Source organism: Chiroxiphia lanceolata, chromosome 2 (assembly GCF_009829145.1).
Source record: "Chiroxiphia lanceolata isolate bChiLan1 chromosome 2, bChiLan1.pri, whole genome shotgun sequence".
NCBI classification, from domain to species: domain Eukaryota; kingdom Metazoa; phylum Chordata; class Aves; order Passeriformes; family Pipridae; genus Chiroxiphia; species Chiroxiphia lanceolata.
Window position 1 is genome coordinate 60,643,308 of NC_045638.1, and position 26,755 is coordinate 60,670,062.

A 26,755-nucleotide genomic window follows, 5' to 3' on the forward strand; every position below is an offset into this window, starting at 1 on the left:
CCCTAAAGGAAAAGGCAGAATTCCTCCCCAGGCGCACCTCAAAACTCTCTTTTCCTTTCAGTGAAGCAACTTGTACTCCTCAAGGTTGCAAGCTACCAAAAAGACATAAATGGGACCTATGGGATCTACTGTTGCTGTATGGTTTACAAAGAGAGAATACCTGTGTGCATGTAGGAGGAAAAACCATCCACTCAAACTTACATGCCCTGAAAAGGACCAATGTCAAGCCCACTATTTCAAACCATCATCATTTTCCTAGAACTGGTAGGGACTTGGGTTAATTTGGTCTGCAGATGGAGTGAGACTCTCACACTGGGGCAGGTACAGGAGCTCAGTGTCTTTTTGAACATGGCTACACAACAGCCAGTAAGTCTGAGCATGAAGCTGGCAGTAAGTCACATCAGTTTCTCATCTGGGTGGCTTAGGTTTCACAGTACAGAATCAGCAGCTTTCTCAGCTCTGGTTAAATCACATAGGGAAATAAATACAAAAAAGGGTCTGAAGCCAAGCCTTTGTAAGCTGAAAAATACTGAAAATACATAATTTGATGCTAAAGTAGATCTTGATTTTTACTGAGTTGACACATTCCTACATCAGCTGCTTCAAATTGCATCAGGTGGAAGCATCGCACTATTACTTGTTCACAGCTTGGACTGCAGCTTGGTTTCTGAAGGAGTGAGCTATCAAGCCAGGTTGATTCAATCCTGCCACACAGCAACAGACTTGTGTAAGTATTTGGGTGTTGTTTGGGCAAGTTTCCATTAGAGTAGTTTATTTTCCCCAAAGCTTGACGAGGAAGTAATTATGCTAAAAGGGGCAAGACACATAAGGCCTATCCATCAGCTTCTTTCCTCTGGATGAGTGACATTATTATTAACGCTGTAATCCATCTATCCAGCATATCTGAATGTGATTCAGGACTCATTTCTGTCAGCCCTCCTTTGATGGTTCCAAATGAGGGTACCTAGGGGGCATGAGGCTTTTAGTGGGCTTTCATTCTACCAGTCCCACCATTTCCTGAACCTCCCTTCCCTTTCTGCTAGATGGAGGAGGAATGATTCACTTCAGATGGTAGAATTTTGGGTCAACCTTTCTTTAAAACAAGTTAACCCCCAAAAAGACTGGACACTGTACCAAGCGACTTCAGCAAAACTTAGAAATCTGTACTGATACTTGCTTGTATCTGCAGGGAGCTTGACAGCAGAGGGTAGCTGTAAGGCCCCAAAACAGCAGTGTTTTTGCTCCCTTTGGGGAAAACTCAGCATTCTGGGAGTCTTTTGCAGACACAGTCCAGGTGACAGAAGCGAAGTCCCATGGGGGTTGCAAACAGAAACAGCAGAGCAACACTGACCTGATGAACATGTATACATGCACGTATCACATAAATATATACTTTTTTCTAATTCTCCCTGGGATTCATGAAATTAGAAGAAGGCATCAAAATAGGCTCTGCATATAGGCTAGCAAATCACTCATCACATCAACGGGCTGTCTGGAGATTTTATGTCTTCTTTTCTATTGGGAGCAGCAGACTGTTATTATTATGGCACTGAGATGAGCTGAGGGCATCAGTTTCCATGCAAATCCCTATGATATCAGTCTCATTATGGGGAAAAATAAAAGTTCAACAACACAGGAGCTGGATAAAAAGTCAAAAAAATAGGCAAAATGAAAGGCTGAGCCCTTCTCTGAGCAAAGCTAAGAGAGCTTGTTTATCCTGCCTTCTCCCTTTAGCATGGTCAGTTTGCAACCACATATTGCTACCATACAGTAGTGTTTCTTCTTGACAAAATAATCTACATTTGTAAAGCTGGCAGGTCTGTCCTCTTGCATTTGGCTCTCACAAAAAAACAGGAAAAATTATTTATCTTGAAGGTATTAATTACTTTCAAAAGATATAACGGAATTGGGTTGCTTTAAGAAATGGTCTGTAAACTATAGAGGAAACATTTAAAATTATAACAGTGATTTAACAGACACATACTGCAAATGCATTTTTATGTACAGATACAAAACAGGAATTACACTTTTGGGATCCCAGTTTCCAGTCTGTTAGCACAGTATTGCATGCAGACACACCATCCTGTGTAACTCTGCCTCTGAGAGCTCTTCAGAGAACTCTGTTGTATGTAAGAAGCTGAGGAAAGCAAACATCACAGCCTGGCACCCTTAAATCCTACATTGCCCTTTCCCTGCTTCTGCAGCTTCACCTCTGCTATTGAGTTCTCCTTTTTTCAGGCAAAGCTTTTATGTATATGCATATCCATGCATGCCAAACCCCAAAGGGAGGAGTAACTGACTCAATTCAGAGTCTGTTTCCCATTTTGGATATGGTCTTCACCACACAAAATGCTCACCCCTGGGCAGAAAGGGAGAAGAAGCCCGAGAAATTAGAGCTGCCTGAAATTTTTTCAGTCGGAAGTATAGACTGGTCATTACAGGGAAATAGTTTGAAACAGAGGTATTCTGAAAGTGAAAATGCCTTGCATAAAAATGTAGCTAAAGAGAGGTTTCCAGAAACGTTTGAGTGGTTTTATTCACCCTCCTCTTCATTTCATGAGGTGCTAACGATAGCATGTCACAAGATAAGCACAGGCACTGAGCCGTCCTATTGTATTTTGAGTATCAGCCAATACTCAGAACTAATTTAAACACCTTTCTTTTTTTAATGTCAGGCTTCTGTTACATGAGTGCCAAGGGACATTTCAAAACAAAGAATGGTATTCAAAATGCATAAGGAAGTCTGCCTTTTTGGCTTGATAATGTGAAATTCATTTTTAGTCAAAAGAAGTCAGTTTTTGAAAGCTCACTGGGAAAGCACAATTGGCAGATGCTGAGGTTAGCTAAATGGCTCCTTCTTATTCAACCACTCAGTCATCAGGACTAGGGAAGAGTGGCAGATGGTCCAGCCATCACTGTGAGAAAAGATTGTTTTAGTCTTAAACAGGAGTCCATAGACTCCAGAAATTAATATGAGCCGTTGTGTCATATTAAAGAGACATTAAAACCAATCTCACATTTAAAATATTTAAATATTTTCCAGTCAAGATTGCCAGGGTGCTTATTCCCTTCCCCTCCACCCCCATCCCTGATAGGGATAAATAAAGTAGCACATACATCCAGGGCCCATTCTCTGAAGTTAACCATTTAATCACAAAAAAAAAGAAAAAGCCCAACAACAGATACCAAAAACAACAAATTATGTGTCAGTGCTCTTAACTGTAGAAATCTGCATAGTAGAAAATCCTCCCAAAGATGAAAATTGAGCTGCTGATAATGCTAGAAATTTTTTTTTTAGGGTTAAGTGAACAAAGAGCCCCAATAAGGGTAAAATCTGGCTCTCTTTAGGTGCATGTGTAAAGTGACAATTGGAGAATTTATGATCTGGAGAGGAAAAGCAGGGTGTTCCCTGCCACACAGTTCTTGTGAAGTTTTTTGGGTGGTTTTTGTGAATGCCTTTGTGTACAATGAGTGTTTACAAAATATATTCCTCCACCCTCACACGCTCATACTCTGCTCAGGGCCATCACACTCCTATGCCCACTCTGAAACCGTCAAGGCTTTGATTCTCATCTTCAGGCTTGAGGGATGGCGGCATCTGAGCAGAGCATTTCACAGATATCTGCTTCCAAGGTCTGTGGGGAAGTGTGATTTTAATGAACTCTAGCAAGGCTTTTCACCTGAGGGTGAGGCAGAACTGAAAGGTGCTGCTAAATGCACATGTTGAAAGAGATAATCTGACAGTTCACCCAGGAAAAAGAACAAAAAAAAAAAAAGAGAGAGAGAAGGCATTATTGCAGCCACCAATGAGTTTTTCCAGAATTGTGTCTTTTCTTAAAAAGTGACTATTCTGTGAGGTGAACTGCACCCCTGTGGAAGTGAAATAAACTGAGGGTGTTGGGAATTTAAAGAGAATTATCTAGTCTCATCCTTTTCTAGCAATGATGGTCACCAGTTGAAGCTAAAGATGGTCTTTTCTGGAGCTGAAGGAATGTCTTAGCAGCAGCCAGCTATGCAGGTCAGCTTTGGAACACAACTGAGAAAGACCAACGTGGGTCAGCATTTCTCAAGGTGAACATTTATCAAGAGCTGGAAGATCTTCAAGTCAAAGAAGCCACCCAGGTATCTGTCTGTATGGGACCGGAGGGACTCAGGCCTTATGGACCAGCAGTGATGCAAAACCTCCACGGCAGAATGGCTCAAGACTTCAGAGCTCTCAAGGTAGCGCAGCACATGTCCAAGCATTGTGTGGCAAAGAAGGACGCAAGAGAAACCTTAGGAGAGTGTGCCAGCACCAGCAGAGCCCTCAGACTGCAGTGAGTGGGAGATACATAAAAGCTATAGCAAAAGGTGAGTTTGAAAGAACCTACGATTGATGTTTAAACTGACATGCAGCAGGCCAAAATGGTACCAAAATTTATATCAGTGCTGAAAGCAACAAAATGTAAACAGATGGAATTCAGGATACGTATGGATCAGCTTATACCTGTCAGTGTACATTCATAATAAATATATGAGAGGATATTCAGCTGGTACACGAGAGGATTGGTAAGTATTAAACAAACAAAGATGATACTTTGACCTCTGAAAACAAACAGCAGTAGCTCCAAAAAGCTCTGTGAAAAGCCAGAAACACTAGGCTTGACACAAGGCAAAAACGTTACTTCTCTGAGTGCAACAAACACATTTTACCCAAGAAGGTGGTTGAGAGAATGGGACAGCGCCAGCACATCCCTCACAGAAAGGGTGAGGTACTTTTGCCATCAGTTTTGCTCTCAACTAATTCTGACTCAGGTGCTTGGGAAATTTGGAAAAACTGTCAAGAAGCTGTGCATGCTTCCCGTGTGGATGTTCTGCTTTAGAAAGCAGGTGAACTTCCAGGAGAAAAGGTGGTAAACAGAGATGACTTGTCAGCTTAGCTGCTGGCCAATTCCAGATAACCATGCCACAGACCAGCCTTTGGATGAAGTGATTGTGGTCACTTCACAGAGGAATCACAGAAGAGTCAGGGAGTCATAGAGTCATAAAGGAGTCATAGGGCCATGGAAGCATAGAACATATAATCATTGGGGTTGGATTTTAAAGACCCCCTAGTCCAACCTCCCCACCATGAGCAGGGACATCTTTCACTAACTCACGTTGCTCCAAGCCCCATGTAACCTGGCCTTGAACATTTCCAGGGATGGCGCATTCACAGCTTCTCTGGGCAACCTGTGACAGCATCTCACCACCCTTGCAGTAAAGAATTTCTACCTAATATCTAATCTAAACCCACCCTCTTTCAGTTTAAAGCCATTACCCCTTGTCCTATCACTACACACCCTGCTAAAAAGTCCCTCCCCAGCTCTCTCGTAGCTCCCTTCAGGTACTGGAAGGCTGCTGTAAGGTCTCCCCAGAGCCTTCTCTTCTCCAGGCTGAACTGCCCCAACTCTCTCAAGCCTGTCTTATGCAGGAGGTGGTCCAGCCATCTGAGCATTGTTGTGGCCCTCCTCTGGATTTGCTGCATCAGGTCTGTGTCTTATAGTGAGGTCTCACAAGAGCAGGAATAGAGGGACAGAATCACCCCCCTGGACCTGCTGGCCATGCTGATTTTGATGCAGCCCAGGATGTGGTTGGATTTCTGGACTAGGAGAACACTTTGCTGGCTCTTGTTGAGCTTCTTGTCCACTAACACCCCCAAATCCTTCTCCTCAGGGAGAAGGAATCCTTTCTCTCAATCCTGCTCTCAATCCTTTCTCTGCCCAACCTGTATTTGTTCTTTGGATTGCCCTGACCCAGGTACAGCATCTTGCACTTGGCCTTGTTGAACTTCATGGGATTCACATAGACCCAGGTATTGAGCCTGTCAAGGTACCTCTGGGTAGCATTCCTTCCCTCCAGTGTGTCATATGGAATCATAGAGGAGTCGGCCTATGAAGAGTCCTTATGAAGACAGGGTTACGCCTCACCAAAATAATATTTTTCAGGCTGGCTACCAAATTCTGCTACCCAGAAATATAAATGCTGTGTTTAGTGAAGATGAGGGGATTTTCATATCAAATATGAGTAAATCAGTAGAAAGTATTGTTTAATTTACACATGAACTTAAAAATATCAACTAGTTAGAGTGGCCCCTGAATGTATCTTTCCACAGCTCAAGTTCTGTGATGGCAAACCCCTAGATTTTCATCAAGTGTGCTAAACAAAGCATGCACAAGTGGATCTGCCAAGATTTCCCCCCTCTAACACAAGAGCCAAGTGTAAACCTAAACCTTTTCTCATCAGCGTGAAAGAACATTAATTAAAAATCCTGAGGTTAAAACACGCTGCTAAACAGACAGGAGAAACAGGAAACTACATGAGCTGGGAGAGAAAGTGTGAAATTGGATTTCAGAAAACATTACACATAAAGCCTCTTTCTTATTTTATTGTCTTTCATTGCTTGTTGCCTCTCTAGCATAGCCAAGGCATGTGCAAGGTTGCAGCTGAGCCAGACAGGCCAGCAGGGGACATGAGCATGGTCATCCCACAGCCCCATTTGGGCACCAAGGAGGACTGTGATGATGGAGCTGCTGTCCCTCGTTATGCAGCAAGGCAATGATGATGATGGGGAAGGCGAGAGTCCAGGAAATATGAGTCTAAATGTTTGTCACCTATGCACATTTACTCCTACACTTTTCCTGTGGTTCCACAACTGAGGGGGATGGGGACAGACTAGGATACAAGAGATTTAAAATCCTGGAAAGATGAGCAGGATCTCATTTAGCTTGGCTCTGCCTCTGCCTGCTTTCCACCTCTGAGGCTACAGGCAAGGGGCTCATGTCTCGTGCAGCTCTTTTCCATAGAAGACCATGTGAATGTTGAGCCACAAAAGGGGGCGAAGGAGAAGTCTGTGTCTCTCCCCTTTCCTCTTGCCTTTTCACAGATAGACCAGCTATCAGACAAGTTGTGATGCTCATATTTTGGTCCAATTTGAGAAAGGGGAACTGTAAGGAGCATTTTTGCTAGATACAAAAGAAAGTACAGGGAAGAGAAGAGTTCATGGGACAGCATTTTGTGTTAAGAAGTACCTTCGTGGTTGGGGAAGATACATTTCAGTAATGCATTTCATCAAGGCCATGTGTTTCTTTATACCTTCTTGATTGGTGCAGATGAAAAGAAATACACAGTCCCTGATGAAATGCATTACTGAAAACATGAAACAAGGATACTAATGGGTTTTGGACAAGTTTCTGGAAACTCTAACTTTCCTCTGCAATTCAACAGGGCTGGAGTTACCCAGTAGCAAGCTTAGAAAAAACCCCACCAAGTTGCTTCTCTTAATTTTGTTCAACAAGGGCTCAGGAACGTCAGAGACACTTGTTAAGGCAAGACATTACCTACAAGATTATTTAAGATGAAGTGCAGTGAGCAAGAGGCCCTAATCCTAACTCAGCATGTAATATATGCTTTGGACCACTGATGGACACAACGAGCCTCCTACGGCCAAGCACCAAACTTTACCTCTCTCTAACTTAGGGCTGCTGCATGCTGGAGAGATCTGCCCTGTGCATTAAAGTGGTATTTATCAGAGCATGCCAAAGTGCTTTGAGACAGCAAACATACAGCTGCTAATGTGTAGTAACTATTGTTGTATTAGCAGTGCATTGTACCAGCTGTCAACAAAATAATTATCTGGGATGCTATTTGGGTGACTGAGAGCTGAGCTGTTCTGTTTGGCCCCTAAGAAAAACATGTATTTTTTTCACATCATAAACTCTACACATAAACAAACACAAAAGCTACTGCTCATTAATCAGTTTTCCAAGAGCATAAAGCTACTAAACTATACACAGCCTTGAGAACCAGTCTATGGAGACAGATTGCCAAGATCAGAGCCTTAACTCTGCATGAGAGTCCACTGAAGTCACAGCCTGAAAGTGTAAAATATTAGCGGGTTTAAGCTCTTAGCACAACCCTGCTGCCAAGTCCCACAGAGGGAAAATGTACCACAGAGGGAAAAAGTCCCACAGAGGGAAAAAGTCCCACAGAGGGAAAAAGTCCCACAGAGGGAAAAAGTCCCAACCACCCTCATGAACCACTTTGCTTCTAAGAGAGATGGAGAAAAAGCAGGGGACAGCACAACCATTCACTCAGTTTTAACCTAGATATTAAGCTAAATGTCTCCTTAGATGTTTGAAATAGTGTTCAGAAACTCCTATTTTTGTTGCACAAGAAAGGTGACATAACACCAAATTTGTAAGACTTTGTGGAGAGCTGACAGAGCCATCAGCCCAGCCATAGAGTTAAATCCCAGCCTACCAGCAAATTTTGCCATGGACCTTAGCGGCATCCTAAGTCCTCAGCCATTAAGCCACATATTATGGATAATAAACCTGGAAATTGTGTGAAGCTGAGATAGCCACTGGCATCACCCTAGAATATTTAAGCAAAAAAAGATACCAAACAAACAACAAAGGCTCCAGACATCCTGCTACGCAAGCATAGCTGACCTGACTTTGAGCATGGGGTGAGCAGGTAAAGCACTTCAGCTGGGCTCTGGATGCAGAACACTGGCAAAGAGCGGTGTAAGACAAGAGAGAGTGTGTTCCAAGGGTGCATAAAGGGCAGATGTCTGGAGGTCAGCATTGTGAGACTCAAGCACCAACCTGAGACACTTCATTATTTCCTTGGTCCTGCCCAGTGAGGTGACTAGAGTTTCCTACCCTGCCTGACACAGGGAATCAGCAGGCAGTGCAGTGGCAAGGTACACTTCTCCTCCAGATCGTTCTGGCAGCTCTGCTTCATACCACATAGTTCCTGTGGGCTTATCCTGTGACATCTCATGAGAGCTCAGTGCCCAGGCTGTGGTCCCAGCACCTACCTGCATGGCCCAGCAGTGCCATTCCCCAAATCTGAGGGCAGAAGCAAGCTCCTGTGCTTGCACAATGTGATGCAAAGCCTCAAACACTGGTAACCCTGGGCAGCTGGGCAGTTTTCCCTCTGCTCTTCTGGCTCCACAAGCTGCTACACTCTAAGGCCCATTGTAAGCAGGTTAATTTTGACATATACACCTTTCTTTGGTCAGTGGATTAAGAAACCCAAGTGCAAAATCTGCTTAATTGTACTCTTTTAGAATATTCGCTGTAGCAAAGGACCATCATTAGAGGATAATTCAGCCTCCCTCTCCTTCCTGTGATGGCTATTGAAGGAGCCAAGGGCAATATCCTAACTTCAGTGTTTTAGGTAAGTGCCCAAATCAGGTGAAATTGATCCTGACCTGACTTGATGCACTAGCAGGATTTTTTTTATTGGAACTGTGAAGACTGAATATGTATCAAAATACTGCAATTGGTTATTTTGAGACAAGGGTAATGTTTTTAATTAAACATACGCATCTGAAATACATTATATGAACAGAACCAAAGGATGGTAATCAGTGTTACAGCTATGTGCTATGGAGAAAGCAACACTCACTTCCAGGCTGAAGCCCACTTAAGCATCCTCAGGCCTCTTAGAGAAGCCAGTGAGCTCTGATGACTTGGGAGAATGGAGGCACACACCTCCAGTCTGTAGTTTTTAAAAACCTGAACTGATAAACATTTTAGTTTTCAAAACGTAAATGTGAAAGAGCAAAAGCAACCAAAGCACTCAGGTTCCTTTTTATTGACAGGCCTATTTTAATAGGTCAATCTACAGCATTTAACTGACAGCTTTGAATCCGTAAGAAAAAAAAAAGGACCTTGAAAAGATCTGGTTTACAAGTCTAAGCTGATGAGGTATAGCAGCCAGGATCATCTTACATTTTAGTGAAGTTATTTAGACAGCCCGAGCAGTTAGGCAGGCTGCAAGGAAGTCAGTAATGTAGAAAGTAACATAGAAAACACAATTTTCTCCCATTGAGAATGTGGAGTTCATGCTGTTAGTATGCAGAGCTGGATTAAATTCAAGAGCTGCTGCAGTCATATTGGCTTTGCTTCCAAACATCACAACGTTGGAAGTTTCCTTCCAACAGTCTAGCAGATGTCATGTCTAACACACGTAGGCGCCTCCAGATAAACAAAGTCTCACATATGATGGGCTCCAGTGCGGTGCAAATACCACCTGGATAGTCAGCTGGGTCCACCTGAGTCGAGCTCCAGAGTTCTGCTAGAGACCCATGCTGGGTCTACTGAAAAGTGTGTAACAGTAACAAAGAAGGGGAAGAATCACCAGGACAACAGGCTGTGGGAGCCAGTAGGGGTAGAGCCCTTCCCTATAAGCAAGTTCTGTCACTGCCAATGCAAAACAGTTCTCCTCCCTCTCAAAAACTCAGCTGTCTGCCAGTGCATCAATAGTGGCTACAGATGCATGCGCAGCCAAGGAAAAAACATAAATTCCTCCTTTGTCTTGTCTCTCTCTCTTATTAAGGTTACCAAGCATAATGTGTTACTACATATCAGCTGAGCCTGGGTGATGGCACCAAGGACGCACGCAGTTAATAGCAAACCCAAGATAAAATACATTGACTCAAGCCTCGATGATGGAGGCTTAAACTAATCCAGTTAATCTGGAATTTGCAGTAGGTAAGAAGCATACGTGCAAATAATTGTTGCACCTCACCTCACATACCTCAAGCTGTGACAATACATCTGCTTAGTCTAAGCTGCTCGTTTCCATTTCTGGGTGTGTGGCGTTGGCACGACAGTGCTGAGACTCTCTTCTGAATTCAAATTCAGCATCACAGCACAAGACTGAGGTCAAAACAAGGATTAAAAAGTCAGCCAGGCCCATTAGGACAATGCAATCTCCAGCAATGTTCACTGGGGATAGTGTTGCAGAAACCTTTTCTAGCAATGCATTTCTCAGGGCCATATGTAATCAGATGATGAACTTAAGTCATACGCATACTCCAGTGAAATGACATCTACATTAGTGCTTTCCTTCTGACACAGCAAGATGTTCAAAATTGAACATAAACTGGAGGAAATTCAGATAAACAGCTCCACAAAAGACACTCCCAGATTTCGCAGTTGATGATCTCCAGAACTGCTGTATAAGCAAGAAGTCCCCACCTGTTCATGCACAAATAAGATTAAAAAAACTCAAGCAGATGGTGACTTAATCCCCAACTCCATCACCAACTGATGCTAGACAAAATGAGGAACACGCCTCATGCTTTAAACCTTTGCCTGTAATGGAAAAATCTTCAAAATTGGGCGTCTGTAAGGACAAAATACTGCCATTCCAAAGTACTGTACTAATTTGGTGATTTCACTCAATAAAGGGAGATATCCAACTTTAAATATTGATTACAGGCACAGGGTATTCAACAGGATCAAGCAACATCTGAACATGCAGAAATTAAGTGGAAAACTCATGCTCAATGCCTCAAATAATACAAACAGAGATGCAAACAGCTGTCCATTCCCCCTCACCTCATGATCACTTGAAGTGGCCTCCTCTGAAACTCATGGCTTACTTAACACACACAAAGTCAGGGTACTCTGCCTTCAGGATGGTATCGTGCACTCACCACCACTCCACTGTTCATGCTAACAATAAGGATTAAAATGTAGAAAACCAGCCAAAACTGCTCTTGCTATTCAAGCAGCTTTAAAAACATGCCTTATGCAAATGATGTTTCTTAAAAGAAAAGCACAAGCTTGTGTCTGCTGTCCTGGTTCCCCTTCCCTCTGCTCCTGCTGAAAGGCACAGCATGTCTACATTTAACAGCAAGTCCTACGCCAGCCAGAGGAATCCTGCATGCTGGCTTTGCACAGCAACACATCCCTTCACATCTGGGATGGGGGAGGAGGGCCAGGCTCCCCTCTCAGTTCCACAGAGGCAGCAAAAAGGAATATTTGCTTCTGTGTGTTTACAGTAGAGTAGCAATGAATTTCCGCTGCTAATAAAGGGTTTCCTGCAGCGCAGGAGCCTATGAGAAGGACCCAGAGCAAGCAAAAGCACATCACTGTCTCAAATCTGAGTCATCCCACCTTAGTTCACAGATCTGAAGTTAACCTACAGCAGACATGAAACTTTATCCTCCTAAGTGAGTTTACTCCACTTCTATCCTAAGGGACAATTTACCAATGGAATCTTTTCAGCAGTAGGAAATGCCAAAAGGAGGTTTAGTCTTCAAAACACACTCCACACACACCCCTCCACTTGACATTGCCCTTCTACCTGAAAGAAGGAAAAAACCCACACAGCTACATCAAGGTTATTTCAGACAGATTAAAATGTACCAAGTTCAGAATTTCTCTTTTACCAATGAATAAAATAGAAAAAAATCATATGGTGTTTAATAAACCCAAGTATTTTGCTCAACTTTTAGGAAATCTGAAAACCAGGGAGACAGATCTGCACCATTCTTACAGCATTCCCATCAGGAAATACACAGTAGGTTTTCTCCAACTTGCAGAAGGCAGGTCCAAGTCTATCCTTTAAAGTCCCCTGAGCTGTGCCACAGGTACATACACACTCCAGACACATGCAAAGATAACAGACCAAGGGGTCACAATAACTGAAGCACTCATGCAACTGGCCATGAGACTGCTTTGGTCAAAATAAGAGCTGGAGTTCAAACAAGCCCAGCTCACATGGTCTGAGCGGACTGAAAAGCAACCGTATGCACAGCTCAGACAGCAGAGCCAAGTGTAAAGCCTGCAGCAGCTGGATGAGAGGTCACAGTGACACCTCCAGTGCCTAATGCATATGGAAAGAATCAGGTTCTTGTGAAAATCCAGGTTAACCATTCCTCTTTCAGCATAACACTGATGTCCAGGAAGTCTTCTTAGAGTGCTTGACTGTTCTGGACCCAAGGGTCTGGTATCAAAAACACTCAGACACTTAAGTATTTTCTTGGTGCTACAGGACCTCCATACCTTTAAACTCATGGGCCAAATATCTGACCTCCCAACTAGTCCTTCATGTCAAATGGTCTGCAATTTTAAAGCTAGCTTTTACATAAAGTTTAAAATACGTGTTATTGTCCAAATCTTTAATAACTCACTGTTATTGATTTGTATTAAAGCAAATCTGAAGTAACAGTTTGACCAGTTTTATTATTTTTCCAACTGCATTAATTTTACACAGTACAAGATTCTCTTATTTAAGCAATCACATAAAACCAGCATAACAAATTTTGCCAGACAGGAAATACACCTTTATCGAGATATTTTAAAGCATGTTGTTTTCAATAAGAGCTTAATTTGTACTTATGTTTCAGAGTTGTCATGTACATAGGAAGCTTCCAGACATCCAGATTCCAGTTCAGAATTTATTTGCATATAAAAATATATTATAATGGAAAAAAGCATTAAAGTTCTCAACTATATAAAATTACAAATATATTTGCATAAAAGCAACTTTAAATTACAATTTAAACTATATTTTAAAGCAAAATAGAGCTGTAACATTTAAGTTATCTTATTCCATCTGCTGCAACGTAAAAAAACCTGGTATCACCACAGTTAAATACTTGTAGGAGTTTACAAAGGTTATGTGCAGAAGGTGAGTATCTTGGGGAGCAAAGTTACCAGACAAGGGCAGCAGTTCTCAGGGACCGATGTCACTTATCCTTCAGAGGACACCCACAGGCAAGCACAGTGCCAAAAATTAATTTCACATACCTGAAAATAAAGAAGATAGATCATTACATTCTAAATTGAATAAGATTGCATGCTGTTGACACACCAGACACCCATCTACGCTCAGGTTGCTAGACTGCCTGACAGGCCAAATTATGTCTTTTTTAAATTAATATGAAAGTTGAAATGCTAGTGTGCAAAAATATAAGGCAAGTACTGTTCTAACAAATGCCTTAGGCTTGAAAAGGTATCTGTACAAAGTTCTATGTAACCTCAAACATATAAATACAACTCCTCAAAAATGTGATGATATAAAATATCAGATAGAAGTTGGACCTCCTCACTGTACAAATGAGGCTCTGCTAAGATCCCTAGAGATTTGTTTAGTTGGTATTGAAAAAACCACACCAAAAAACCACTAAAACACTAGATCAGGTGGTAGTTTCTGCCCTCATCTTTGACACGCCTTGCAAGGGAAAAAACCGAAATCTATATACTATAGGCAGTCCCTTAAGAGTTAGTTGCAATGTGGCTGTGTAAGATACAGTAATGTTAATTTACTGGTTTAGGGTTTCATTGTCCTACACAAACCTTCAAAAACTCAGATTTTTTTTTTTTCAGAAGAGCAGTCAACTAAAACTCAGTGGGAAAGATGGAGTTCCGTCAAGCACACATCCATGACAGAAGACAGGAAACTAGAAGTATATTTTAAATAAGAGAAGTGAAACCAGGATTAAGATACAAGTAAGACAGCAAGGAAGTAAGAAGTTCATAAGGGCAGGTGTCTTGAATTAAGTCTGGGTCTTCAAGAAATACAGGGAAGGGAAAATACCTGATGAATATATGAAACTCTCAGTTCATAGTTTGAGAGGGCTTTGTTTATGCTGCTATTTAGGTCTAGTCCTACAATTTGTTAGTTTGGGCTCTATAGTTTAGTTGCACACAAAACAAACAAACATACCAAAACACAAAACAAACACATATTTTATGTTTACAACAGCAGAGGAAGCAACAAAAAGACTAGGCAGAGTAACTGGCTGGCAATAGGTGGCCAGTTTTTTAGTTTTTTTTTTCTTTAAAAATCATAATGAAGAATCCATTACTGTGACTGGAAGATACAATTTCTAGATAGTGAGAGAAAATGTGATCTAAATTCCATTCGTGGTAAAGACAAGTACAAACAGGATTTTGACATTTAGTTTAGGTCAATAGATACAGTTATCTGGCTCCTCAATTCTTTCATAAAGCAAAGTCCAGAATAGAAATGTTTTCCTCACCTACGGTTATTGCTCCTGTTATTTAGCTTCATAATGAAGGAACAAATCCCCACTTTTTAGCTTTAGTTTTGAGTATTTAGGAAAATGATGTTTACGTGATCTGTACACTGACAAGGAGTGGTGAATTGCAGCTGCCTCAGAGGTGGAGACAGGGGTTCATTGCCTTGAACTGCATGCCTTGAACATTCAGGCAAAGATCTGAATTTAGGCTCTTTCACCTTCTTATACACAATGATCCATAAGACTAGCAAACTAAATTAAAACTGCACTATATAAACTATTTCTATTTTTCCCTTGGCCATTGGCTTTCATCACTCCCAACTGACATGCAACTTACTAATAAAAATCTACTTACTTGCTAGTGTTCTGTCAAGATCAGCAATGAAGTCCTCCAGTTCTTTTGTGTCTCCAAGCTTTGCTGCAAAATAAGAGCCAATACTGCTTAGACATGATATATTTCTCTGGCTAGAAGAAACACTGGAACCACACAATCCTCCAGATCATTTTCAGTGGTATATAACATGCTGTGGATTATTGTCAGTCAAGTTCAATAACGTTGCTGCAATGTCCAAATACACTTAGACAACAAGACTGAATTGAAATTCTAGCTTTTATAGTTTTCCATTGGACAGAAACAACACAAAGAAGTCCTCTGTTTAGTTTCCTTGAAAAGCAGAGGTTGAAGTGAAGAAAAAAAAAGCTATATGTCAACTAATGCATGCCCTTGCTACTGTGGGCATCTTCCTCATTTAATCTATTCAGATACTGTACACATGGCACGAACAAAACCCCAGCTGATTACCTCCCAGTCCAACTCAAATCTCAGCCTCCTAAAATCATGTCAGTATCACTGGTTTGCTGTGCTGTCAGATCCTTTGATCTTAGTCCATACACTATGAATTTGGAACCAATCATCCAAAGTTTTCACTCCTGACAACACCACTGGTTCCATTCAATCTAGTTTTGCTACAAGTGGCTTCCTTATTTTTCTAATCTTCATTTCTGTGGTCTATTATAAGCCAGTTTCCAACTCCATTTCTGTCTTTCTGTCTTCTCAACAGGAAGAACATCTTGACCCTTAGTGTAATTCCTTGCCAAGTATTTCCTTTCAGTTTAACTGAACTCTTTTGCTACTTCATATTAACTATTACTCATTATTTCTTCCTAGTATCATGCTAATTGAAAAGAAAGCATTTAACTTGTTTTTTCATGACTGGTCACTGTGGAAAAGACATGAAAGCGTGAAAGGCTTTTCAACATTCATATGAGAAGACTAGTTCTAATGAAAGCACCATGTAGTACATATGTATGTGTTCATTTATTGATATATCTACTCTAGAGTTAATCCAAGTTAGCCTGAATGAAACACTGTCATGGGAAGTTACATCAGCTGCAAGACAGAAGCCACTTTGAAATTGCATAGCTTCAAAGGAGGAAGGAATTACTAATACATAGCTTGTATCAGCAGTGCAAAGGTCTATATGGATCTGGGCAATTTTGTTAACTTAAATAGCAGCATAGGGCTTCAGAGGAGTCCCTCTACCCCTGCATTCAGTGTGTTTTTATAGCAGGTGGGACACAAGCTACTTAGTTGCTTCAGTAAAGAAGTAAAACAAGTTAAGTAAGTTTTACAATTAATCCTTATCAGACAGAAAACTGTAATTTTCTTTAGCTCAGTGTTTCAAAACCAAAAAAGAGTTGCCAGGTCACCTACAAAGAAGTGCAGATACAGCAACCTACTGCCACTTAGAATCCAGACAATAATACCTGCATCTGAGATGTGTTCAACAGTAATCCTTAGTTTTATTATCATAAAAAAAAAAAAATAAAGTCCGTGTAAGCATGAATCCTGGCTCACAGAAAGAAGTTGAGGAAGAAAATGCCAATGGTTAAAAATAAGCATACCTTTACATGGCGTTACAGATGGAGATGGCAAGCTTGGAGTAGATGCAGTTGGAGAGTTGAGCTTTTCATCACTGAGACTGAAACTATTTCTGTAGAGTGAATCTGCACCTGTTAAAAAGTAACATTATAAAGCAAATTTAACATCTGCAATTCTGCAACATAATTGAAATCAGAAGTGGGGCCTTACCTATATGGTCTGTTGAACTCAAATCTACAGACTTCAAAATCAGAGGAATAAATAAATAAATTCTGTATTGTTGAAGGCTGTTGTTCCCACTCCTACTGTTAAAGAGCAAGCAGTTCTAGGCTCTGTCCTCACCCCCAGTATGTAAAGTGTTAGCTTTCCCTGAAGTCAGCATCATTTGAAAAATATCACAGGAATGACAATTATCCCACATCAGCTAAATTAGACCTGGTAGGATCCGCCTAACTCACAGTACCCTGGGAAATTTTGTTACCTAAACTTTGCAAAAGTTATATACAAAAGCTGAATAGAGAGCTCCAGGAAAAGGACAGCCTCCCAGAATGGAGAATATATTTAGTGTTTTCCTTTATTCTCAAAGCAAATGCACCCATTTCTCCATACATTACTCTGCTGCTTTAGATCTACAGCCTCTTTTCATTTTCTTTTATTCTGTGGCTCTCCGGAGTTCATGAAGCAGTACATCAGTACACAAGATATTCTGCAATCTTATTTTAGGTCATCTTTCAAAGAAAGATTTATATGCCCTGGAAAGCAACAGGAAAAGTTCCAATATAATTTTGATGTTCTTGTATTTTAGACAAGGCCTTAAGTTTCAAAAGTATCAAAAAGTATCTTCACCTTGTCTTTTTTCATATAACCAGTTCCATGATGCACAGTGCACACAAAGTATTAGTCATGGCTCCACTGGGAGGAGGAATTGTCATTGTGCTAGAGACACTAAAGCTGCTAGTTCTGTAGTTTTAAGCCAGTGGTCTGAAAACTGTAGTTGTATAAAAAGAAACCATTGTAACACGAACATGTCAGTGGTCTCTATTTATTTGGTACATTTCCTAGGACATAAATGTATGTCTTATTACATGGGGTGGTAACTACCACTGCTTGCCATTGAGGCAATTCCACCTCCCTGCAGCACATGCAGCATTTGTCTATGGAGCCTAGAAGGTGGTTGCACTGCAGCATTAAGTCCATTCAAGGAAGAACTGTCACGTTTCCTTGGATACCTGTCCTATACCAGGAGATGACTACCTTAGTTAAATTAAGGATGTCTTGCTGAAATAGCAAAAGGGAGCAGGACCACAGCTTGCCTTGCCAAAATCTGAACATCTACACCTCCACTGAACATTGCCATGATGTTTCCAGGTATCAAACATCAAGACCATCCTCTTGAAGACTACTCCTTCACTGCAAGTTCCACCATCTTTGGGAAGAAGAGTGTGTGTCCATACCCCACCTCCTCTAGCCTGCTGTCCCCACCAGCACAAGACCACCTTCCACAGGAGTACACAGTTACAGTGGCAAATCAGACCAGACGACTGCACCCACGAAGCCTGTCAGATCTCTCCTCAGCCGCAAGCTGATTTGTTTCTTCCGTGCTGGCTTCCAAGCCTACCTGTGTTACAACATATGCTGAAAATGCCTTTGTGAAAAGCTTCAACCTGGAACACTTTCCTCCTTCACATGCATTTTGGTCCACCATTGTACTGTATCTTTCAGTTTGCTCTGCAATCAGCTCTGACTGTGTTCTGGCAAACACACATGCTACCCACAGCACCATGCAAACACAAGTGATGATGTGACTGATATCTGTTGCCTGGGACTACTGCCACCAAATCAGCCACCAGTTGGTATTTCTTGTTTATAAAGAAAAGTATGCTTCTTCATGCAATCTTTTAATTGCAATTTCTTTATCTTCACTCTTAAGAAGTGCCTGTTCTCTCTAAATTTGATTAGATCCAAACCAATCTACTTGAAACTTCAGATACAAGAAAGATTTGATGAATACAGTGGAATTGAGATAACTTTAGTTAGAAAAAAATGGAAAAAGGAAGCCATTTTAAAAACACTCCTAAAAACATAAAAAATAACTTAAGGGGGAAAAAAACCCCCACAAATCTAACACTGGTCTGCAATGATGAGTGTCACCAGTCCTGTATTTTATGCAGCATGAACCCTGTACACTAGGTGTTACTTTCTCTCCATTAAAGGTATTCCCTCCTGAAATCAGTTTACAGATTTCCTACTAAAACCACACTTCAGCCAAGATGCAAGCCCAAGTGACCAAGAAACACAGAATCAAAAATTCTAGCTGTTCAGGACAAAACCCCCACCATCACCAAAAAGCCAAGTAACTTGTAATAAATAGTTCCTCACACAAACAGTGCTGTAGCCAAGACTGTAACTCACTGAAACACTGACAGAACAGACCAAAGATAAAACACCCTCAAGGTTATGTATTTGAAAAAAGGAGAACAAAAACTTGCAAGTTATTTCATATTTCAAAGGTTTTACAGCTCATTGAATTAATACAAAATAATCCAGATAACAAAGACTACAAAACTGAGCATACTTTTAATGTGGAGTTTATGCTACTAGAATCCAGACACCAAATGTAGTGATGCTGGGGATTTATATTACAAACCAATCCTTCTCACACACAAAATCCAAAGCCACAGTCGCTCTTATCTAGAACTGGAATAAAAGCTTCTTTCTGTGAATGTTTGTGAGGGCAACTCATATTGCAAAAGCCTTAGTAAGCCATTAAAATTGGCCACAAACTATTCACACAATTCTTTCTTTATATCCATGTACACATCCAACCTAGCAGTGACCTCTGACACGTTTTGTGGTTTTCTCTCCATGTTCCTTCTCTAAGTAGCTCAAAGTACTCACTGCTCACTTTGCAATGTATGGACACTAGAAAATGTTATTTCATATTGGCTTCCACAAACATTGTGCTGGGAAATATTTACAACTGGGCAAAGATAAAACAAAACAGAACTGTTGCTTTAAATACCTGAATGTTTTTCTTCCAGTTTCAAAAGGTAAAATATTTTCACAGAACGGTGTTATCTTCTGATGGACTATTGATATTTTCCTGAAACTTTCTCAAAGCAAAAACATACTTGAGCTACTGTCTGTGGCTTACACATGGCACCAAGCACCCAAAGTTCTGGTGGTGCAAGGAGGAATGCATTGACTCCACCATCAAGGTCACTATAACTGCTGAAAACAATGTAATGTTAAAAAAATACTTGGGACATCCATTGCAGAAAAATATCTGGTTTGGCAAAGAGTGGCTGTAGAGCTGAAAGCTCTGGGAAAAGGACACTTCAGTCCTTGCCCTCTACCAGCTGCCATGGCCAAGATTTGCTCATTCACCTCCAATAATGGCCCTTGGAAGGGTTCCACTGCTACACAAATACAACATCCTCTGCAACCCAATAAACAGAGGCTAATGCCAAGGATCTCATTGCTGCTGTCTTTCCTCATCCAGCTCCTTCTCTCCCACTGCAAGTTTATCATTCACTACTTATTTTTCACTTTTTACTTTGATTCTAGTCCCTGTGCATATATATAAACTATGCCCCTTCCACTGTTTTAAAAACCACTCAAATTGTCTCTTTAAAAAAAGACCTTAAAATCTGAGAGTTAAGTTACTGAGTTCATTTACATCAGTCATACTGAGCCAATAGCTACAAAATTAGGGAGTAGGAATAAATATGGCTGTATTTTACTTTGGCAGAGTACTCTGTAGTTAGTATTGACCTTTCCTGTTCCAATATACGGTTAAACCACAAAAAAAAGAAAAACAAACAGGGCAACATCACGTAAATATAGAATGTCCTCATGAAATGAGCAATTGATTGGTTCTGGGCAGTAATTAACTGAAGGAGGTAAACATCAAACTTTTCATTTCAATTGGAAAAGTTCAGCTGTCTAACTTCTTTAATATTATGCTCTTTCTAGAACCATAGTTCAAGATAATTTTAAAGAGCATTGGAAGTAAAACTTTTACTGCAGCTTTCAGTGGGAAAGTTTTAGAGGAAAAAAATAAAGCACAACCCTAAAGTTTTCAGAGAGGAGCTTTAAAATTCCACTCAAGTGTCTACAGACTATGAATTTATTATAAAACAGTAGCACAGAATTTAATGAATAGACTGCAAAACTAATTCCTAGTCAGAACATAGCCAACTTGCTAATAAAATAAGAGAAAATCAGGAAACTAATGCCACCAGTAGAAGTCAGAAATATTCATGATACAAAGAACTTATTCTACAACACATGTTGCAGCCCTCAAGGATAGTGTTTGTTTTTATCTAATCACAGTTACAACTGGCTGCATTGTTTATTTTTTGTGGGGTTTTTGCCTAGCTAATGAACATCTGGTCCCAGACTGACAAAAACACCTTTTCACTATTGACACATCTAAGCTTCATTACTTAAAAGATTTCAAATCACATACTTACAAGAAAGTGATCTAGGAAGCCAGAAATTCAGATCATGATATATACAAAACATGTTTTCTCATTATATACAAAGCTTACCTTTCCAATCCCCTGCCACGCTTACACTCTACAAGGCCGCGTTTACAACTCCAACCTTTCCCCTTACTAATCTTCCTTTCTAATGAGAAAGAGCAACAGATATGCTGGAGTGGTAAGAAAAAAAAGCACATTTCTCAGTATACTGAAATACCTGGAGAGAAGGCTATGCATCTGAAACTTCTGATTTTTCTTCCCCTTGGACACATCAGTAATTCAACAGTTTCTTAATTTAATAATTTCTCAGATCATTTAATAAAAGGTTATTTCTCCATAAGAGTCTCACTTCATTTTTTTTCATTATAAATACTGCCTTCTTGCTTGAGACAGGCCATTGGAAGTTCACAGACACAATCTACCTCCTCATAAGGTTCCTTCTTCATTATACCGGGATTTGCTGCAAAGACCAAAGCCCCATCTACTTCTACATCCTGTCTTTCACAGCAACTCATAGCAGATGCCTATAGAAGAGCTTAAGAGTGGTGCAGTCACACTGATAGTTTCAAGACAAGCTCTACCAAATTCTTGTAAAGCACATATTAGTGTCTTTTCTGAGACAGCAGTAGCATCAGCCTAAGCAGACCACAATGGCCCCATCCCTCCTGCTGTGATTTTATCTAGTTATTTTTGAGTATGTGAACTTTTAATATCCGTGATACCTTAAGGCAATATATTTTACAGTTTAACTGTTCACCATGAAAGAAATAACACCCTTTTTTTTTTTTTAAACATGTTAATTTAATTTGATTTCCTCATACTGGTGAGGTAGCAGTCACTTAGGATTTTCCAGAAGACTAGTTTGTCCCCACCCAAGACATCTCTTCTTTAGTCTGACTGTCCCAGTCTATTTAATCATTTGAAAACTATTTTATGTCTTCATTCATTTCTGTTGCCTTTTTCTTTACCTTCTTTACATCCACATATTACAAGATTGCCAACGTAAACAGGCTTTTCAGGGTGAGTGCTTCAGCTCTAGATAGCATAGGCATTAGTATAAGCAGATGGAGATATCCATGGCGTGTAATCACAAATCCTTGCACTACACCAGGCACTCAGTGTTAACAGATCCTGTTCAACCCCTTAATAAACTTGCACCTACTTGATTTTTAAATTATAAAATTAAGAGCTCTAGATGCACTCGGGACTCCATTTTTGTGTTCAAAAGCCAGGGAGTATGGCTTAGAAAACATTTACACAGTTCTAAAAGTAACTATGAAGGAACACTGCAGGCTGTATAAGAGCAAAAATTGAATTGGTGCATTTATTTTTCAATGCTTTTAACAGAGAAGCTGGAAGATGAACCTTTCTCAAGCAAACACAGAGCTACAAGTGTGAAACATTTCTGAGAGCACAAAACCAGACTGATTTAGCTTTTCAGTGTTATTGTAACTTTGGTACAAGAAATACTAAAGTGTTTCCCTTCTCAACCTCTCATAAAGTCCAACTTTCCATTCATTATCCTAAGCCTAAATTTGGAAAACTGTCCTGACATTGCCACATACTGTGCTAGCACAATGCACTGACTGACATGCAATTTAGACAGGCAAGCCAGCACTCTTCTTCCCAAGCTTATTCTGACATAAGAAGAAAATGCTATCTGTAAGAATGCATCAATATAGCTGCATCTACGGTAGTGGCTTTTGCCAGAACAGCACACTAGCACAAATCCTATTTTATCACAATCAACATAGGCTGTAAATAGGAAAGAGTTATAAAGTGTTCCTCAACTTAGAAGTTCCAGCATGATTAATAACCTAAAGTACGAAGCTGCTATACTTCCATTCATTTGAATACATCAAGTTGAAATATAGCCAGTACTCACAGTCCAGCAACTCAAGAATGCTGGAGTAACTCCTCAGTTGCATCAAGATTTCCAGCACTGACCCAATCAGCTGTTGCGGTTAATGTAATACTTGTAGGCCAAGATCATCACGGACATCTGCACACACAAGCCTTTCTGACACTGTAAGGTTTTGAGTCCATTCTGGTACGTATAATATTTAACCACAGCCAAGCCAGACCTCATCCAAAGATCATTTAGTCAAATAACAGGACAAGATGCAGGAGAACAAAGTACTATCACACCCATTTTCCACAGTAGTGTCTTCAAAATCATACTTTTTCTTAAGAGCCTGAAATATGTAATGTAAGAATTTAAATTAGTATTTTTGGAGCTACCTTCTCAAGAGATTTTAAGGATAAAAGTAATATCTGAAGGATTAACTACATTGATAGAGATCTTTTGTAAATTTTTTTGTTAAATTAAATGGGCTCATCCTCGGGACAGAAACCCCAGGAGAGAGGTTTACCTTACCCTACTGGGCAGTACTGTTCAACCACTTGACATCCATTACTAGCTTCTCATAAAGTTGAATTTAAGGTTGATTCAGAGGCACTGAAACAAACAGTTGCAACAGTTTAAGAAGTGTTTCCTCCCCTTACAGTTCCATCCCTGACTGAAAAGATAGCACTGCAGGAGAGGCCAAAAGATACATACACCTAACCTTCAACCACACCACATCAGTTAGGAGGATTAGATTAAACAACAAACAACAGATAGTGCTAAAACACAATAGTCTGAACTGTTCTATACACACATGACAAAGTGTACTTGCAATAGTCTTGGCACTGGATAAGATTTTGCAAAGATTAAGTCTTCATAAACAAAAAGATCATTCAAACTATCTACAGATAATATGGTTAGAATTTCTTTTGCATTGCTACATATTCATATTATCAGAACTTGCTCTTTTGGCCCAGTTTCTCCTTGATCCTGCAGCGGTGTTTAACCTAAGCATGACCATGGGAAGAGCAAGGTCATGAATTCAGAAAAACAGAAAAAGCTGGGGTAAGCAGGAAACTCTCTGCATCTATTCTTAAAATAGGTGTAGCTGGATTACATCAGACACCGGACCCTAATTTATAAAAGGCACTTCTCATAAACCTGCAATTGCTCTCCAATACTACTCTAACTTCAAAACAGAAGTTGTTTGCACTGAATGATGCCTTTAGGAATGGGGAGAGCTGGCTATTTTTTTGTTTCCCTTCCCTTAAACATATCCTCATACGCTCCTGGTGTACCCTCATGATCCCATATATGCCAGTGTCCAGAAGACAGTCATTTTGATTTCTCCAGAGCCACCTTTTACATGATGCATCACCAAGGGAGGAACTCAAGCACAGATGGAATTTGAAAACTTGACAAGTTCCTCATACAAGATCTTTGAGGACTTTGTACAGAGTCATTAAATCCTGTCTATCCTACTAACCCATTAATCTTTTCAGCCTAAATCAGTGCAGATTTGTGACACAGACTTTTATTTTACAGAACTTCCTGAAGATCTGGTCTGCCCACTTACACAAGCATGCTGTTTTCTCACCAGGCCTTCTGCCCAGATAGAGAACACTGTCATTTTCCTCCAAAGATCTTTCTTGTCAATTCTAACAGAGCAATTTTACACAGTTTTTGAGGTTGAAGTTTTCTGAACCATAGCAGACATGCTAAGTAACTGCAGATAGTTTTATCCATGCAGTAAGTTCTTGATATTGGGTTGAGAGTTTTTTTGCGGGTTTTTGAGGGTTCTAAACAGTGGAGTATTTCACTCTATCATTATAAGTGTCTAAATTGTGAGGTACAATGAGTGCATGTGAGAGGTTAATATATAACAACATGGAAGACTGCACAAGAAATAGTAACACTGGGGCTGTACTGCTGAAGTTATTAACAGACTTAGAACACAGCTCACATAACTTCAGTTCAGATCTCACCATAAACACTCCCAGTCATCCAAGACACAAGTGTTCAGACTAAATTGGGCACACGTTTCCAAATCTTCCTTGCAGGGAAAGAAATACTAACAAGGAGTGATTCGTCCACTACACCATGAAAAGCAGAACAGTACCTTGATCCCTGTACTACAGAAAAGACCCAAAGGCACTGCTAGGCAAGGCATCCATGTTCAGGGCAAGTAAAACATTGCCCATCAGTGAAATAAATCATATCCATGCTGATGAAATAAAGGGCTCCGATAATCTGCAGAAGCTATGCTTTCACAGCTTAAGTACTAGGAAGATAGTATTAGTGTTTTAGCGCTAAGTCAACAGAACTGCACTCTTAAGTCCCTGAACTGATAGAGGCAGAATAGAAATTAAAGGAGCAGGCTTATTATAAATAGCTGCAAAATAGATAAGTTTCATAAAGCTTCCTAGGAACTAAAAAACCTGGCTATTGTTCACTGTTAGCAGAACTTATTTCTGACAAAGTAACCTACTGTTCTCAAAGAGAATAGCAGTTTCCATCCAGACTCACTGTCTGGAACAGAAAAGATGTTTTCTCTCCCTGATTATTAAAAACACTAAGAAGAGTTGAACGTTTTTCCAATTTAACTAGAAACAATTTAGTTCCAATTCTATATTTTCTTGCTCAAAGCACCTCTACACCCTCCCTGTTCCATTTTCTGCACACACCATTCATATATACATCTACTGTACTTGGGCACAATGTAACTTAAAATTAGCACCTCTGAAACAGTGATAACGCTATTCCATCCAGTTGGATGGGTAGATCCAGCTAACGAGAAATCTGGATGTGTTTCCACCTGTTGTAAAAAGCACACTTTAGTTCACTCTCTTTCAACAGATACTTTTGGCTACCGAGAAACAATACACGGTCCCTGCGAACCTAAGATATCTTTTACTCCAGACGCCGGGACAGCCGGTGTCCCGCAGTCGGCTGGCAGCACGACCTTCTCCCGTAGAGCGCTTTTTTGCGCTCATCTGCCCTGCATGTGGCTCCCCTCCAGCCACTCTACCCTCCATTCAACACCTCAGAGTAAAACCAGCAGGATCGGACTTCTCATCCCTGCGACTTCTTATCCAAAACGTTAACGAAAGGCATTGTTTTTAAAGAAATAGACTGGTTTCTCGCTCCCCGATCCCTGCCTCTCTCAAGGAGGGCGACGTGTTGGTTTATCGCTCGCTTTGGAGCGTCGCTTCCCGCGCACCCCCCACCCCCGGGACATGCACAGCCGGTACGGACGGACCGACGGACACTCACTCTCGGAGTCGCTGAGGCCGCTGCCGTCGCTGACGCTGGCGCTGCTCCGCCGCTTCATGCGCTCCAGGTGGTCGCCGTAGTAGAAGCGGCGCCGGCCGGCGGGGCAGGAGAACTCGGCTAGCACCGCGTCGAACTCGCCCAGCGCCTCCGCCAGGCCCCCGCCGCCGTCCGCCCCCGGCCCTGCCGGGCGGCAGCAGCGCCGTCAGATCGGGATGTGCGCTGCCCCACCACGACCCCCCCCACCTCCGCCCGCCCCGGCGGAGGGAAAGGAAAGGGAGGGAAGAAGGAAGGGGTCCCGCCCGCCCCCTCGTCCCGCTGCTCCCACCTTGCCCCGCCGGCCGCTGAGCTGCCGGAGACTTCATGGCGGCGGCGGGCGGAGATGCCCCGGTGACGCTACCGCCTCCCGCCGCCAGCATGAGCCGCCCGGCTCCGCCGGCCCTCTCTTATAGCCCGGCCGG

At 41.2% G+C, this 26,755-nt stretch overlaps 1 protein-coding gene across 1 annotated transcript; it reads right to left on the bottom strand.

Moving 5' to 3' along the window:
* Nucleotides 1-12,987: 12,987 nt before the first annotated feature.
* Nucleotides 12,988-26,755, bottom strand: RGCC (regulator of cell cycle). Its single transcript, XM_032680595.1, has 5 exons — nucleotides 26,623-26,755; nucleotides 26,298-26,477; nucleotides 16,715-16,822; nucleotides 15,165-15,227; nucleotides 12,988-13,574 (listed from the first exon to the last, which is right to left on the bottom strand). The coding sequence occupies exons 1-5, from the start codon at nucleotides 26,711-26,713 to the stop codon at nucleotides 13,567-13,569; spliced, it is 450 nt and encodes a 149-aa protein (XP_032536486.1). The 5' UTR covers nucleotides 26,714-26,755; the 3' UTR covers nucleotides 12,988-13,566.

Bases quoted from the DNA above. Each gene is read 5' to 3' on its own strand.
- RGCC (XM_032680595.1), bottom strand. From the start codon at position 26,713: ATGCTGGCGGCGGGAGGCGGTAGCGTCACCGGGGCATCTCCGCCCGCC. The intron at 26,478-26,622 runs GTGGGAGCAGCG...GCCGCCCGGCAG, and splicing joins TCAGCGGCCGGCGGGGCAAG to GGCCGGGGGCGGACGGCGGC. The intron at 15,228-16,714 runs GTATGCTTATTT...CTTATTTTGCAG, and splicing joins ATCTGTAACGCCATGTAAAG to CAAAGCTTGGAGACACAAAA.